This window comes from Thermobia domestica, chromosome 15 (assembly GCF_964235325.1).
Source record: "Thermobia domestica chromosome 15, izTheDome1.hap1.1, whole genome shotgun sequence".
In the NCBI taxonomy this organism is placed as follows: domain Eukaryota; kingdom Metazoa; phylum Arthropoda; class Insecta; order Zygentoma; family Lepismatidae; genus Thermobia; species Thermobia domestica.
The window spans coordinates 152,219,265-152,238,136 of NC_137468.1; the positions used below are offsets into that span (position 1 = coordinate 152,219,265).

The following is an 18,872-nucleotide window of genomic DNA, read 5'->3' on the forward strand; positions in this document are numbered from 1 at the left end:
CTCAGTCAGTTTTTCTATTTGCGGCATGCAAAAACTCAAGTACTATTAACAATTGAATAAAAAATAAATAATTAATAAGAAACGCATAAGAAACATATAGAAGAGACTTACCAAGAACTGGGTGACTAAAATGCTGATTTGAAAATACAAGATACACATGATACGTTGTTGCTATGCATCGATACTATTTCAATAGAATTTTCCCAGGAGCTCTGCGCCTATATTTCATGTTCTCTTATATGTCAAACAGAGCAACAATCATAATGCACACAAGCAAATACACATAAATCACATACAAAATAATTGCATACATTAACATAACACAAAAAATAATGCACTACACATTTACTTTAAATGTACGAGACTTGCTCACACAGTGGCGTAGTTCAAGTTCCCACCCCCTGTCACTAATAAGGTTAAGCAACTGTCGCTCAGAGGTGACATAATGCTTCTGGTTCTCCAGAACAATGACAATTTTGCCATCTGATGTCCATGTATTGCGGACTTGAAGGGGTTGCCTACAGTGGCGTAACTACGTTTTATGGGCCCCCAAAGAGAATACCCAGGGCCCCCGCCTTAACACGATTTTTGTGTGTGAAATGATAGATATAATAAATAACCATACTTCCCTGCAGACCCGCAACCAGAGTGGGCTAGGAGGGCCTGGCCTCCTAAACATTTCGTGACCCCTCCAGTTCTTAACACAAAATGCTATTATTAATGCAAAAACACAATTTAGTTATTTGTAAGAGAATCTTTAGGCCTAATGACTTGTGCCCCCCTAACATATTCATGGCCCTCCAAACCCTGTGGCTGGTTGCGGACCTACTCCCCTGTATCTGTAAATATTGAATTAAATGTATTGAACTACTAGGCCTAAATACTCATAAATGAAAACCACTTAGTTATACATATAATTTATTCAATAAGCTTCACAATGGAAGATGGATTACCTCTTTGCGGTTAGTGACGTCAGTCTTCATGAAGAGTAACAGGAATTAATTGAATAATTATAGTTTCCTTCTTGCCTTCCTGTCAGCAAAATCCTTTACTAACTCCCGTACATCCATTTTTTCAGTTTCTTCCGCTTTTATTGAGAGCAGAGCTAGATTACTTAATCTATTTTGGCCCATTGTGCTTCTCATATAGCTTTTAACATTATTATTATTAATTTCAATTTTGAGAACGACCTCTCCGCAGAACTGGCAGAGACAGGGAGTGTCATAAACAACAAATACGCGGTAATAAGTTCAGAAAAGCTAGACGCCAATGACTTCTTGAAAATGCCTTGGTTACAAGCTACAAGTAACAATCTTAAAATAAATAAATGGTCTGTTTCGTATCAGTCAATGAATTGTCTATGTTAAAATTCCTCTCCAGGGTGGTAAAGACGCTACAGTCTAAAATTTCATGAAAGAAACCACGAAACTTACAAGTTTGTTGCCTATTTTTTTTCTCGTGTGTGGCCGTACACAATTAAAAGCGGTGTTAGGTCAAACAAGAATTCTGAACACTCAGTTGTGTATTTCAGATTTCACGGAAGCGAAAACCAACATCGCAACTATAAATTGCTTGAAGTATCTGTGCCCTTGTCAGAATTTTGTCACCAGTGAGATGAGTTATATTGGCAGGAAACAAAAAGGGAAATTTGGATACTATATCAAGCAAAGATGTAAATTGTAAAACAACAATGTAACTGTGAACCCGCCAAAGGAAAATATATAGCCTGCAAAAGCCGACCGAACCGACATTCCCTCTTTTTTGTTCGTGCTGTGTTTGACCTACACGTCAAGCCTCCCAAAGATAGCCGAAAAAAGAGGAGGTGCAAGAAATTGCCGACTAATAAAAAACTGAAAAGCAAGTTGATTCAACCTATTAGGAGGGTAGAGTAAAGGGCCCCCTTGGAAGTGTTGGGCCCCTCCGCATTGCGGGCCTTCGCGACATAGTAGTTACGCCCCTGCTTGCCTAGCTTGGTGAAGTAAGGCCAGTCGTTTTGTGGTAAGTGATTCGGTGACAAGGAATTTGCTTCCTTACCCGTTCCTTGTATCAATATGACACAAACTTCACAATTAAAGGCCTGTGTCCTTCAACCACCACATCTGCAACAGCTTTGATTCTACGTTTGATTACGGGACGGTGTGACCTGTCCAAATGTTCTAAGTTTAGATCAATGTCAAATTTACTCTTTATAAATTCAATTGGTACTTTGGTAGGGTTATGTAACATTCGTGCTTTATAGCAACAACTTAGCACAGGTTGATTTTAGTTTTTGCATTGTCATTTTATGGCATAGTCTGGACGGTGGATTTATTACGCAAAAAAGTAAGTTTTTAAAAACTACTTCTAGCGATCCCCTGAGCTTTATCTATGTAGAGACGAATCTTGTCATGCTAATCAGCACAGATCTTTTGAAAGACAATAAGAATTAAATTAGTGAAGGAATTATAATTTTCAACAATTATTTCGAAAGGTGAGCCCAAACTTGTCCTACACAATAGTTTTTATGGCATACGCCTATTCTGTATTTGTAAACATAACGTTTAAGATACCCTAAAGTAAATTTGCACCGAAGAACGCAATTCCTTTTATAGAAAATGACCTGTAAAAGTCCTTCCTACACCATTTCTTTAATTGAATCGCTGAGATACCGTAATGCATTAGAACGCTTGTGGATTGTTTGTTCTATACTTTTCGAGCGCTTTCGAGTTCGACATATTTTGTATCCAAGGGCTGGAAACATTGATTATGGCTTGCAACAATGATTTTGCGCGCATTTCATTCTTCATTATTCTTTTCGTCTTTCATTCGACACTTAGCCTTTTGAACTAGGACGGTGTAGAAACTGAAACTGTACAGTAGGAAAGGACATCTGATCTTGCGTGTAATATTCTTCGTGCAGTATGACAGTGAAAACAGCAGTAGTAAGTAAAAGACGATACATATAAAATAAAGGATTGTGTTACACGACACGTACAAGTTCATTTCCAATATATCACTGCTTTTTAAAGTAATGCATGTTATTCTCAAAATTTCGAATTTGCGTTGTATTCTTCCTTGACGGCACAAGTATTTTAAGTTTGGATTCCACGTGGGTAGATGTAGCCTCGGAATGACGTATAAGAATTATTAATTATTTATGCTACCTTAAAAAAACAAAGTATGACTAGTCAGACTTTTTTTTTTTTTAACTTTTGTAGATAATTGAGGAACAATAGAAAAAAAAATGGCATATATTCCGAAATTGGGCGTCCGCTTTCGCCACGTTTTTTCGCTGTTATCTCCTTCGCACACTTTCTGCAATTTGTTATTAGGTTCATTAATCCATGCTCTTCACAAACTTTTAAAAGATTTTGCTCGTTATCAACGTATTGCTTCACAAATTTAATAAACTGTTAGTTCATTGCCCTTGTACATTCGCCATATTGATAACATAAATACTCGTTTCTTTCCCACAATGCAACTGTTCGGTTACCTTGCGCCAAGTAGTTCCCTCCGCTCGCTGTATAGTCCCATGTTTATAGCTGCTTATATATAACAAATAAACAGATTTTTCGAGACTCTCATATATTATCAAGCACACAAACGATCAAATTATCCATATCTTTCCTGTAAATTTTAAAAAATTTGCTGGAAACGGACGCCCAACTTTGGAACTTAACCCAAAAAAATAGTTTTTGTCATTTAGCCAGTAGGGTAATAGTATACATGAGAACCCCCTGATCTGCGTTTCTTGTGTGTTCTATTACCACTTCTACATGAAATACCATAAATTTTCTACGTAGTGCAATAGTAAGAAGTATCCATGTGCACAAGACATGCGTTATGCGTTAAATTTCTTCCCCCCTCCCCACACAGTCATAAATAAAGTACAAGGGCACTACACATGCAGATATAAAGTACAGGTACGTTCTTTTTAATTTTCATATCAGTCGATAAGTAAATAAAAGTCGCTTTCTTACCCCCTTTGTAAATTCGTACATACTCAATGAATAATCCCTTCGGGAACTGGTGCAGCTTCATGTGTACTATATCCCGAACGGGTTACAAGCCCCGCAGGGGTTTGTTCGGTTCTGTTCTCGACATGAGATGCGCAGATTAAAGGCGTCTTTTTTTCTCCATATTTTACAATCTATGGATCCGTATAATTAAAACTGCACTGCATTTAGAATCACCCAACTTGTTTCATAGCTACCTTTTTTTTGTGTGTGTGTGTGTGTGTGTGTGTATTGTATAAATTGTGATAAAGGTAGAAAGAAAGAGCCTGTAGGGCTTGTAACCCCTTTCGCTTACTCGGCTATAAATTTTGTGAAGTGACACTGGAGATCCTATATGTGTAAGATTGGGGGAGAGATTAAATATCAGTAGTTATCTTTCACGGGCATTACTATTAGTATTCAGGTATAGGTATTGCTATTGTACTTTTCAGATAGTTTGAAATTTTTATTTTAGGAGGATACAGGCTAACAAAATTTATGGTACCTGTAAGCTTCAGCCCACAGAAGTGACAGCAAGAACATTTCATACTGTTCGGAATTCATAATTTGAAAAATATTAAAGATGGATTTCGTTAGTTGGTATCGGAAGATTGTTACAGAAGTAGTTCAGTGGTGGCGTGTTGTTGTTTTTAAACGGTCAATTTTTTTTTATAATAATAATAATGTTATTGTTAATTTGTGTTTGAGATATGCTTCGTCAGTGCCTAAACTGCTTCCCTTCATATGCCTTACCAGGTTATCGATGTTTGTTTTATTGGTGATGTCAATGAGTTGAAACTGGTTAGGCTACATCTGTATTAAAATAAACTTCTAATTGCATTTATCGAAGAAGATCGATGGAAATGAGAGCTGCAAGATAGCTGTCATCACCATTTGTATACGTAGCGTTACGGGAATTTTTCCCTTTCAGGCAGCAGTTAAAAATTTTGTGTTAGCTGGCCAATACTCTGAAGAAAGTGAAAAAAATGAAACAAGGCAACTTTACCTAAAACTTCTTTAACATCAGTATTGCCATTACTGTACTACACTGTAAGCCACTGGTTCCTCATACCGTACTTCTTAGACCGTAGGTACAAAAACTAATTTAACCACCTTGCACTCGAACTGTATGCCACTTACCCCACACTCTTACGTCCCCAGATTCCCCCTTATAATAAAGAGGGTGGACTTTACAGTACCCGCTTCAGCTGCGCAACGATAAGTAGGACTGTTTTATTAAAAAGGTATAGTATATTACGGTAGAATAGAATAGGGATAAATAGGGCAGGGATAAGAACGGGTTAGCTTAACGTTAGGGAAGTTTTACGTGCCCCTTTTTAATAAAATTAGAGTACAATGTCTCTTAGCATTACTGCTGTATCGCCGAACCACACGGAAATCGAGAAAAAAATGCTAGGTTGTAACCGTGGTTCACTTGGTACTGATTGGTGGTCTAAATGCAGTGTGGACGTATGGTATAAAAGCTAGTACATGAGGCTCAAACCAACTTCTGCTAGGGGGTCGCTCAGGAGAAGGAGTACTATCTAACGGAGTCAGGGCACGAGTGCAGCAGGGGGACCGATAGCGAGGGGTGTCTCTAGGAACCAGGCGCATCAGCGGCGGTGGGCATACGCATGAACAAGGCGACTTGTGTTGCACAGTGTTGGGGGAGATACCAAATGCCATCCAAGATGATCGCCAAAATTAGCAGTTGGAGGGAAGACTTTCTATTGGAAAGAAGCGTACTGTATTTAAATAGCAATGGGGAAAGTTGTAACACTGCTGTGACGTAATCCTTCCTACTTTTATTCTCGTCGATATTCCTCCAAAAGTTCTCTGCAATTAAAGTATCATTGTTTCACTATCCAGGTTAAGTGCTGTATCGAGCACAAATTTGCCGGATGGGTTGGAAATTTATTTTGGTCTGAGGAAGAGAGTGAAAGTCGAGTGAGGGGAGTAGTTGAAGTTATGAAAGTGGTTGTTGTAGACTGCTTTTGATGATGTAAGCGGCACTGTATGTGGAGGCGGAAGGGACTATTTGGTGGACAGGTACGTTTAAGATTTAGTGGTAGGAAATGTAGTATGCAAATATCGCGTATATGTCAAGGTTGACACTTCGAGTTTGAGTTTTATAAAATTATACAAAAATAAAGAACGTCAGTGGTTCAAATTGTGAAACACGGTGTACTGTTTATAGCTGGAGCGTTACTAGTATGAAACCAGCAAGAACCCCTGTTTTCACTACCCTCGTTCAGGCGCGTACCCACCATCGCTGACACACCCGCTCGGGCCTATCAGTTTCACCCTACGCAGACTTGTTTACGTAGCGTTCGTGTTTTCTAGGTCCACCTAGCACACATTGGTTTCTGGTTTTTGCACTGTAGTTATTGATATAGTCTACATCCGAACTAGGGATGGCCAGATCCGGATATCCGGATCCACTTGGGTCCGGATATCCGGATCCGAGATTTCGGATCTTGGATCCGGATCCGAAAATCCGGATCTTGGATCCGGATCTGAAAAACCGGATCTTGGATCCGGATCCGAAATTTCGGATCTTGGATCCGGATTCGAAACTCCGTGTCAGAAAATTCGGGTGTTCCGAATCAGCAAAATTTTCGAAATTATTGACAAAGTGATTTGCATTCCTATGCTTAAAATAAGATTTTAAGACACTTTTGGTATCTGATCGTGTGACAGCCTTGCGTTCCCTTCATTCTGTTGATATTTGGTTTTCGTGCCTTAATATGTCACAATTACTCCAAATTTGATTGAGTAAAACTGTCGAGTTAGGTGAGAGCAATCTCATTGTCAGATTAGATTCTAGTGGAAATACTTGACCGAAAAGGTAATAAATCTTTTTTAAAACTGTCGTCCTGGTGGAAATTTGTCCTTTGTTTTCTGTAACACTAGTCAAATGCTGGGATGAAACCTTAGTCTCAAGCCCAAGCTTTTTCATTAGACTCTGGCTGCTTACTTTTCTAATTCTTTCTGAGTTATTGTGGTCACTGAATGAGGCCATTTCCTAGTCGTGATGGGCTAGGCCATTGCTAATAGAACAGCCCATAAAATATAGATCAAATCAAATTAAGGAGCAACTTCCTTTTCTTGCTCTTGATGAGCATTTTTTTTTCTTTCTTTAAAGATACGTTTCTCTGTGACCGTACCACTCCAGTTATAATTAAGAATTCTAGTAGAGATGAAGTTCTAAATGGCAATTAATGTATCAAAATGAATGTATTAATGTACTGTATGTGTATTGCTGACAGATGACGAGAAGAACCCTAAAACAGGGGTAGCGGGGAAAGGTCAACGACACGGTCAAGTCCATTTTCGGTTTTTGAGGTGTGGTCTATACTTAGATGTCGTCTGCTACTCCGGGTAAAGTTATATGTGTGTTATTCCGTGGTGTCATTTGAAACCCCGTGCGAAAAGTGCGCGAGCCCATACCTACGTCATACTACTTCTGCTAGGGTTCTTCTCGTCATCTGTCCACTGTATACAAAATACCATATGGAGCCTCGAGCAGTAACACGTATCTTTGTAATTAGTAATCCACTACTATTAACTCTGCATAGGTTGTATAAGGAGCTATATCATTCATGTAAACACATAGGCGGATGCAGGGGGAGGGCGAAAAGTCGTTTGCCCCTACCCCGTGCCACCATTAACAGTGTACTTTAGTAGTAATTTGTGGCAATTTCAGATCATCTAAGTAATTTTTCACTGCTAGCATCCCCAACCGCCCCCTAAGAATCCATCCGCCCCCTCCAAGAGTCCGTTCTGGATTCGCCCCTGCGCAAACATAATTTTATACAACTCATTCAAGAGTACATTTCGGTAGCTTTTTAAAATTTTTATCTTAAAGGATTGTCATTTCTCGTGGCTACTTATGCAATTTTGTCCACAGGCATACATGCAATTTCCAGTCATTACGCAAATACATTTATATACTTAATATACCTCGGCTAGTTGGGGCCTTCGCCACTAGACCCCCGTTACTAGGGCCTCGCACCACAAAAGCCTCTAATCATAATCAATTTAAAAAGAAATGTCTGGGGATTTGCCCTTAGACCCTCTGATATCTCGTTTGATCGGCCTATGACCTCGTACCTCGTAAACCTACAACCATACCGAATCTCAGTTCAAATATCAAATTGTATGTAATAACATTCCGGTATCTCGAGACATACAGAATTTCAGTGCGAGTACATGGGGGCTTTCCCCCCCAGCCCACACATTTGCTCGGTCTACGGCCTCGCACATCATACGCCTGCAAACATAACGAATTTTTAAGGGGCCGCGGTGGCTCAGTGGTAGAGCGTTCACCTCCGGTGCTTGGGGTCCCTGTTTCGATCCCAGCTTGCACCGTGTGGACTTTGTGGTGGACAAACACCGTGCTCGTGGGTTTTCTCGGGGTTTTCCTGTTTCCTCCTACTTTCTTCATTTCATTTATTTCTCATAATCACCGTCTCCTTTAGCCTAACCGGCATAAACGTGGGATGTAAAACACAAGCATTTCATTTCACAAGATAACGAATTTTTGTTCAAATAACAAGTTTCATTTCTCTAACATTCCAGGATTCCGAGATATAAAAGTCTTTTCTCCCCGCCCCTTTACTTCCCCTCTAAGACATACATAAAAAAACGCTTAAGTCATACCTAATTATTTCAAATGTAAAGTCCAAATACCAAATTCTATGCTCCTAACCTTCAGAGGTTCTCAGATATCGACATGTTATTATAATAATTACAATCCCCACCCTCTTTCCTTTCCATCTCTTTTCTTTTCCTTTTTACTAAAACGTCAAAAAACACTGAAACACATGTCAAATTATTTTCAATGAGAAGTGCAAATACCAAATTTCAAGTCTCTAACCTTAAAGGATATAACATATTAATACAATAATTGTAATCCCCACTTAATTTTTTTCTCGCCCCTTTTCTTCCCTTATGGGCCACACATAAAAAAAACGTTGAAATACGTATCTAATTATTTTAAGTGAGAAGTCCAAATACCAAATTCCATGTTTCTAACCCTTTAAGTTTCCGAGATATAGGCATATTATTATACTAATTGAATAATTGCAATTACCGCCCGTTCTTTTACTTTCTACATCTTCCCTGCCCATTCTAATTTAAATATCAAAAAGCACTTTAACAAGTATCAAATTATTTTCAATGAGAAACCCAAATACCAAATTTGAAGTATCTAACGTCAAGAATCATCAATATTTTCCACCCCATTTCCCCCCTTCCTCGTCGAATTTCCCAAAGTCCTTCCTTAGTGGTATCCTACGTCACAAACCCTATAAACTGTCCAAATTTCAAGTTTGTAGCTTAAGCGATTTGGTCTGTACGGTGATCTGTCACTCAGTCACTCAGGACTTTGCCCTTTTTATATAGAGATATTTAAGATTTTATGGGAAAGCCATGGATTTTGTCCTAAGGCCGCCAGTGTCTTAGAAATGTAATAGCTTTGCTATAAACTTTAAGCAATCAACTGACTGATCTGTGTCTATATGTATTATGTAAAATACCGCTTATGATATTTATTTTGCTCGTAATAAAAAAAAAATAGAAATGATGATGAAAATTCAAAGACATCCATGATTTTAGCGTAATGCTGCAGGAGTTCAGATCATTGAATTAATCATAAGAGCCGATTGTATAAGGTAGACTACATTAAATTCCAGTGTGGCACAAAGAAAATATGCAGCATTACTATGCAGTTTTTCAACGTTATAACTCATTCTGAAAATATTATCATAGGTCTCACAAACAATCGAATTTTAATCCTAACTCGATTAATATATAACAAAAGGCAGATCTATACAACTACTGACTTCAGATGAAAGTGTCATACTTGTAGTACGTTTAAAGATATACTAAAGACTAAATGATGGGGTGTGCGGAACAATGGTCTAACCCGAAAAATGTGAAAATGAGATTTTGATGTAATCTTTTGTCATTTAAATTGAATTGTCTTCCCACTGAGTTAGATAAAATTCACCTAGTCAATTTTATACATATGGATATTTTAGTTCTGGGTCTCAATCTAAGGCCTAAAATATTCAAAACAGGAGTATGAATCTGAACTTCGAAATTTCGGGTGTGGATCCAGGAACCGGATATCCGGATTCGGATCCAATATTCAAAACTTCGGATCCGGATCCAAGATCCGAAATTCCGGATCCGGATCCAAGATCCGAAATTCCGGAACCGGATATCCGGATCTGGATCCAAGATCCGAAATTTGATCCGGATCCAGGAACCGGATATCCGGATCCAAGATCCGAAATTTCGGATCCGGATCTTGTAGGATCCGGATATCCGAGATCCGGATCCGTCTGGCCATCCCTAATCCGAACGCCATATTTATTTGCAAATAATTTGGTATTCCAAATTGTAAAAGTTGACTTGCCTCTGTTTGGAAGGTGATTTACTTGTACCTGAACCTAACTTAAACCTGTTGTAACATTACGTAATGTAATGTGACCAAATATAGGCAAATGCATTACATTTTGGTCTTTTCTTTGATTTTCGTGTGGTCCGGTGACAGGGCCCAAGTGCCCAGTGTCCAATTCACCAGTTTCAACTCATACACTTTATAAACAAAACCACAAAACCATGGAAAAATGGCTTACAAAGTTGTAATATCGGCGTAGTTAAGATGGGAGGGGGCAAGCCCCCTACCCCCCACTAATTCAAACTACGTAGCAATCTACAATAAACATATAGTTATGTTTAGCAATTTGAAAGGAACAATGTAACAGTCAACGAACTACTTTCGTAAGTCTCTCTGGTTCGGTTCTGTGCTGTATCCCCATGGCTACTTCGTACACAAATTTGGCTTTGCATTCGGAACAGCACACTAGTTCGCAGGTAGCAGCAGGACTTTGCAGCATTATTAAAGCTGTACGCAGATTTTGATGTTTTATACGGACTGTTCTAAGAATAGGAATTCTGTTGGCTGTTGCTTTGTCACCGACAAAGTCAGCTGAATTCAGTTTGCGTCGTCTGTTTTCAGTACATACTGCAGAATTAACTGCAATTAAGCTTGCCCTCGACCTTGCGCTTACGCTTTCGTTACATCGTGTACTGATTTGCACAGATTCTCAGAGCGTAGTTGAACCTACAGAATGTCTTCAGTAAGGACGTTCTCATTCAAGACATTCTTGAGAAATGCTATCAGCTACAGCAACGTCCTTGTCGCCATTGTCTGCTAGGTGCCCGTTCATGACTGCATTCAGGGAAACTAACGTACTGAGACAGCTGCCAGACACGCCACCTTGACCGAGGTTGGGTTGGAGCAGTCTTCCTCCCTCAGATTTCTATAACTATTTCATTACCTTGATGCGCTCTAATTGGCAAGCAGATCGGGACCAGGCAAATGGAAATAAACTTCACGCAGCTGAGCCACGCCATAGAGAATTGCACACATTCGCTCGCTCTTGTCGTCGAGATGAAGTATTCCTAAGGCGTTTACGTATCAGCTACTCTCTTCTGTTATTTGTTGCGTGGTTTTAATCGTCCATATTGTGAAGAATGTATTGTTCCTCTGAGTATCCCTCTCCTCCTGAGTTCCTCTGAGTATATATACGTATTCGGCACATTATTGTCGAATGACCTGAATACTCCAAACTCAGAGCGCGTCACGGACTGTCGCTTACAGTTGATCGTGCATTGGGCAAATGATATTGCTATTGTTGAGCGTGTCCTCTCTTTTGTGCAACTTGTAATACACTTGCAACTCTTTTGCTTATGTTCTGAATTTTTGTTTGTCTTTTGCTCGTGTTTGTTGCTATACTTTATCTTTTATTGTTCTTTCACTATTTATTATATATTTTCTTTATTGATAGTACCTATTGATATTGTTCTATTTTTGATATTTATTTTAAATATTTATTCTCATTTATTATTTCTTACAGTTTACTTCTTTTGCAGAAGTATTTTTATTATATTTTAATGTTTTTCAAACACGACAGTCTCTTGATGGTAACTAAGACAGTCTCGATACTGAGGTCATCATTAAACCTAAACCAACCAATCAATCCTCTTTATTATTATTATTCAGTTCTTAAATATTAGAATATATTCCATTGAATTGTTCAAAAAAACACTGAAAGGAGACATTTAAGGGCAAATTTTTACTTTGAGCCAAACAGTGACTTCAACCGATTCATCTAATCCGGTTCCCGGAGCAGTTTAGGAATCATTCCTAAACTGCTCCCGGAACCGGATCAGATGAATCGATTACAATTACTAACACAGTGCAAGTAATGTACGATGTTAAGAATTATACTGTAAGTACAAGGGCCACAATGTTACTATACGATGTTAAGAATTATACTATAAGTACAAGGGCCACAATGTTACTAAACATCAATTCAGGTGAAGCGGTGACTATCAATTTTGAGATCTAAATGGGGGGCTACCGCCCCCCAAACCCCCCGCTCAAGTACCATAAAAACATCCAAAATAATAATAAATAATCACACCACTACTATAAAGCTAAGATAAGAAGGGAAAAATTAAAAAAAAAAAACGCTCGTCTCTAATCACAAATCAGTGCATGACAAGAAAAAAAAATCTCAACACGACAATAGGACAAGCAGCAGCAAACCAAATACTTTGCCTAATACTCAAATGCAAAACAAATCAAGAATTATAATAATATGAATTAAAAAAAGAAAACACTCACCATTTCGCCATAGGAGAACACTCATGAATAATTAACTCATAATTGCTTTTACCCACTTTTACCATACGTCGGAAATATCTTCAGCCTTGGACCACAACCATGATAGGTTTTCTGTAACTCAATTAAACCATACTCTGCTGCAAAGCGATATGAGTTAATATCCGAATCTAATACAAACTTATTTAAAAACAAGTTCAAATTCTTTCTATTAAATTCATGAAACGGTTTCTCAATCGGATTTCCTAACTCGATCGTCGCCATGAAACGAAAATTCAATTACGCGCTCCCCGCATGCCATCAGCAATAGCACACACATACAAGCACACAGAACATGTGACATCACACTAACAAACTGTAGAGAGACACCTAGTGGGAAAAATATGAACTAAGACGTCACACCAAAGGCAAGAACAGTTCCAACAAGTGACTCACGCAGAAACAATTCCAGGAAGTGACTGAACCTATAAGAACCGATTAAAGTCACAGTTTGAGTCAAAGTAAAGACTTACCCATTTAAGTACTGAAATTATATTTGCGATTATATATAAAGTTCTGAGTTTTCAGTTGATGCTAATGTACTTTACGTAGAAGTATAAAGAGTGAAATTTTGTGTGTAAAAGTGTATATACTGAAGCTGTCCTCCAGTATTATATTGAGACGAATTTGCATTGTCTTTTTCAGGTAACCGGTGGTAATAAGGGTATTGGCTATGCTATTGTTAAAGGCCTTTGTGAGAAATTTGATGGTGTTGTGTATTTAACTGCACGAGATATTGGAAGGGGCAAGGCGGCAGTAGCGAAACTTAATGAGGTATGTACGTCTATCTGTAGTATGTAGCGAAATATCTTCTGTTTTAATAGTTACTTAATGATAATTCATACATTAACGAATATGTAACATTACATATTAACGAATTAAAAAGGTTCACTTTTAACTGTCCTTTAAACCAGGGGGGATTGATTTAAATTAAGATTTAAATAATTTGATTTTTAAATAAAAATCTTTGATTTAAATCAAATTCCGAAATAAATTAATTTGAAGTAAAAATAAGTGAAATCTCGTTTCTGTTGTGTTATTTCGATTATGGAAGATAATAATCATAATACAATGAGATTCAAGTGTGTGCATAGTACAGTATGAAAGAGTATCATGCAAGGAAAATCCCATTTTGAATGGGTAACGGAGCAATCTTGCTTTCTTCGTAACATAAGTTTTATAAATTGTTAACTATTTCAATGGGGAAATCACCATGGACAGGTAACACTAAAATTTCTTTTGTATGCGCGTCTGTTTGTTCCTTGATAGGGGCTATTTAGAGAGATACAATCCCGTCTCCCGATTTTTTTTAATACATAATTTTAGGCGAAATTTTTGTATTTTATATGTATTTCGTGCCGCAAGCTAGTTCAGATTTTTTTTTTTTTTTTTTTTATGACTGCCAAATATCAGTAACTTTTCTGGAAAAAGTGTCATGTCGATAAATGTTGCTGTTTTTTTCTTAATGCTTAAGAAACTCTGGGATTCGATTGAAATAGGTTAACGATTGGGGATTAATTCAAAATTCAATCCCAATACTTTCACTTAAATGGCGTAATTGACATTTAATACTAACTGCTAATATTTTTTCTTCAGTTCGCGACTTGTATTATACGAGGAGGAAGATTTGATTTAAACCAAAAAATCAACAAAAATGATTTTTTTTTAAATCAGTTTTTTCCACTCTGCTTTAAACTAAGATAAATTAAGCACAGTTTCTACTCTTACCAAGTGGGCTTTATGGTGGACAATTACCGTGCGCGTTGGTTTTCTCGGGTTCCCCCCCCCCCCCTTTTCCACCTTCTTCATTCCACCATTTAGTTCATCAGCTCTCATTTAACCTTACGATAACTTTACCTGGACATTAAACTAAAGTAGTTTCCATGATCCAGTGTCTCCTTCAGTGTGATGTGAAAATTTGTGCTGCCCTAATGCTAACATTGAGAGGTTTCTTGTGACTCGAAGGTTGATGTCTACACAAAATTCTTATTGATAGAAATGTTTTTGGATCTTAATAATAATAATAATAATCTGAACTAAAAATCCATCGGGAACGTCGACAAAAGATTGGTTATCATAGACCGATCTGAAGAATAGTAGTAGAATTAAAATATTGAATGTTTCACATAAATTGTTACAAAATTACACAAGAAAAATTAATGTATGAAATTCTGAAACAAATATCATTGGTTCAAAACTAGTCAGTTCATTGTTGTATTCGAAAACTTGAGACTTCTAGTCTTTACTCACTTATTTGTCCTTTATTTGAACTGCATATTGTGGTCTGTTCGCTCAAAGAATTAAAAGATTTTTACTACGTTAATACAGTATTATTTCACTTCAGTTAAATCAGAAATCTAAATTTTATTGCTTTGCTTCATAATAATTCATTCTCAGTAGCGGATTTTAGAGATCTTGCGATACTATACAATTTGGAGCCAGAAACACCCGTCATCTGCCACTACATCTACTCCGTGAGAAGCTGTTCACTAATGAAATCGTCCTAGCATATCTTTGATAGTTTTGTTTTAGCCACACTCCTTTGCAGTACATTTACTTTATAATATATAAAAATATCTATCTTTGAGATCAGCAGTGTTGTAGATGTCACGCAACACTTTAACCAGTATTTTAAACTGCTAAGTTTTGACACATTAATGTTAAGTTCATTTCAGAGTAATGATGCAAAACGTACCAAAGCAAACAACGTAAAATTTACAATAATAATTTGCAAGAAAGACTGGAGACGTTGATTTTTTTTCTTTTTCTTTTGTAGCCCTAGTCAGCTTGCCTCGTTTGCCTACTCGGAAATCCAACGCTACTCCTTCTGTACAACGAGAAAAATTTAGTGGTGGTATTTATAACCAATGTTATCAGGCATTAGTGAATACTGCCTATACTATAGCAAGTTTTCCACGTGTTTTCTGTTTTTGTGACTCAGGTTAATTAATTTGATCGCGTATCTAGTGATGGTTCAAGGAATTGAGAAGGTACACACTTTCTACGGTACATAGCGTTCCAGGAACTATGCTCCCCCTTTTCCTATACAAGTCAGACGGAACTTCATAATGTGATCAGCACGTTAGGAGTTTTAGGTACGTTTTTTCTTATTTGCTCTATAAAAAAAGGAAACACCCCCCTCCGACTGTACCCATGTCAAATGTTGCCTCCAGTTGTAAATAGAAATTTTCGTAGCAAGTTTCCCTCTTTTCGAACCATTATCTCTATTCCGTTAATCTGCCTCTTTCTTTTAGCCCATAGCATGAAATTTCCTAGAGGTAATTTTTGTTTACATTATTTTAGGCTTTTTACAGCACTAAGCATCTGTATAAGAAATTTCATCTAAAATTTTGTATTTGGTGGGATGCGCCATCCAAAAAAATAGGATCGCATGCACAGGAAACACTTGGAGTAATATATCTTACCAATATTAAATTTCCAAACTATGCTATGCATAAGTGTTGGAAGTACCATCCGTCTGTCGACAGGTGTCAGAACAAAAATGGTAAGAGATGGCTGCAAGCGCTTTTTAGCAATCAATTCAGTGTCAATCAATCGAGAGGTCTTTAATCTTCAACAAAATACTACCAGATGTTTTCGGTATATACACTCTTATTGACACATTTTTCAACGTAATCACCATGACCCTCATGACTATTTTGTCCACCACCCGGAAGACTGCTTAATCTCTAAGCAATTGAGACAAGTGGAAGTCGTAATATCTCTCTCTCTCTCTCTCTCTCTCTCTCTCTCTGTATATATATATATATAATATACAGCGTGATTTAAAATGTGAACGATAAGGAAATGTTCTATAAGTGATAATACTCTATCAACAATGAAATCTCTATGGAAATACTTTCAATATTACTCTAAAGTTTTGTTTGGAACGAGCGTAGTAGTTTAAAATTTATCCGCTAGGTGGCAGTGGTTAGTTCCAAGATGGCTGTCTGTGGTGCAGAGAGAACATTTTGCGTTTTACAGTTTCAAGTTTGTCGGTCTGTTGTTAGTGTTCAACGGGAGTTCCGCACAAAATTTCATAAAGATCCACCAACAAAGAACTCCATACGTAAGTGGTATGACAAATTCAACAGAACGGGATGCATTTGTAAAGAAAAATCGCCCGGTAGGTCGTCCACTTCTGAGGCAGATGTCGAAAGGGTTCGAACCAGTTTTCAACGCAGCCCACAAAAGTCAAAAAGTTAGCAAAGAGCTTCAAATACCTCAAACAGTGTTTGGCGTGTAGTGCGTAAACATTTAAAGATGTATCCGTATAGAGTGCAGTTGTTATAATACTTAACACTTAATGATCACACGTGTCTCAAGACTTTTTGAGAGTCATTTCAAGAGTTATGCAGTGTTGATGATTATTTTTGGGCAAACTTTGTTTTAGTGATGAGGCTACGTTTCATTTGACAGGAAGAGTGAATAAATAAAATGTTCGCATTTGGGGAACTGAGAAGTCTCACCATATCTGTGAAATTGTGCGTGATTCACCGAAGACGAATGTATTTTGTGCAATTTCATCTTCAAAAGTTTATGGTCCGTACTTCTTTGACGAAGGAACTGTGACTGGACAAACATTTCTACAAACGCTTACTACGTGGCTTATGCCACAGTTTGAACATGACAGTGCAAACTTTATCTATCAATTGGATGGAGCTCCAAGTCACTTTCATCACAATGTCAGAAATTTCTTCAACAACAGACTGCCACACCGCTGCATTGAGCGGTCAGGTAAAAATGATCATCAGCTTCTACGTTGGCCGCCAAGATCACCGGACTTAACCCCCTGCGATTTTTTCCTGTGGGGACATCTAAAAGACATTGTCTACAAACCCCCCTCTACCCCAAGATATGAATGAACTGAAAGAGCGCATCACTGCTGCAGTGCAAACTGTTGATGCAAACATGTTGAAACGGGTCTGGGCGGAATTGGAATACCGAATAGATGTATGCAGGGTAACAAAGGGGGCTCACATAGAACATTTGTCATATACTACTTTCATTTTTTCTATCACAAACTTGGAGAGTTCTAGCATTTAACTGTAAGATATGAAGCTATTTGGATGACTTATAAAAAAGTTATAAAGAGTTTTAATCGTTCATCACATAATTTTGTATCACGCTGTGTATATATACAGTGGAGTCTCTTTAATTCGAAGTCCAAGGGGACAGGAATAAAATACGAATTAATTAAAAACTCTAATTTTTAAGTAAAATCAAGGAAACAAAATAACTGTACTGTATATGGAAAACTAACATGCAGTGCACCCTACCTTTAAAAGCACCTTACCTTTCGAAACACCACATTTTCGTAAGGAATTAGAATACTCTCCGCGATTCGACATTGTGCATAATGCACGCCAATAGATCACAAACGAATCTGTTTACATTTTTGTCACTGCTTTTAGTTCAGTTAATTGGAATTGCACAAATGTCTCGCACAAGTACTTTGCTAGTGGAGGACAGGGTTCAAGGTCATTCACACTTCTATAGAAGGGATGGACACTTCTAGGTTATTGAGAAGGAGGAGAGATGCATACCAACCACCTTCTGCCAGATTCTCTAGAGCGAGAGGGGATCCGGTGGAGGTGGTATCAACAAATAATGCTTTCTCTTTCCCACGGTCGCCTCTGGATAAGATAACAGATAAACAAAAATCAGTTGGAATTGCATTGTTCTGTTTGTAATCTGTCGAACACTACACATTTTTCCACTATAAATACTTCGAATTATCCAAACAGGAGATTCAAAAGTTCGATTTATCCACGACTTTTTACCATTGTTTTTAATACAGTTTTGAAGGGGAATAGACTTTAGTTCGAATTATCCAAGTTCGAATTAAAAAGAGTCCGCTGTATATATATATATATATATATATATATATATATATATATATATATATATATATATATATAAAATACACACATATGAGGCTGAAGCATACCTAATATTGTTCGTGCAACAGAAAAAGAATCGTCCGAATGAAGTTGTGTACGTGCGAGTAGCATTGAGGTGATCTGCTGCCGTAAATAAAATAATTTTTTTTTTTTAAAAAAAAGGGCCGCTGTGGGTGAAGTGAGATATTTCATTGTGTACCATTTACGGACCGACAGAAATGAGGGGAAGCTTAGGAAATGGAGCGGGGAGTTTTG

General features: G+C 37.6%; 1 protein-coding gene across 2 annotated transcripts in view; it reads left to right on the forward strand.

Moving 5' to 3' along the window:
• The first annotated feature begins 2,771 nt into the window (after positions 1-2,771).
• Positions 2,772-18,872, forward strand: part of LOC145671297 (carbonyl reductase [NADPH] 1-like) — a 221,520-nt gene continuing 205,419 nt past the window's right edge. For both annotated transcript variants that reach the window (XM_081740264.1, XM_081740263.1), the window contains exons 1-2: positions 2,772-2,921; positions 13,360-13,488. In XM_081740264.1, the coding sequence (XP_081596390.1) occupies positions 2,901-2,921; positions 13,360-13,488 (150 nt within the window). In that variant the 5' untranslated portion in view covers positions 2,772-2,900. The remainder of the gene's footprint in view (positions 2,922-13,359; positions 13,489-18,872) is intronic.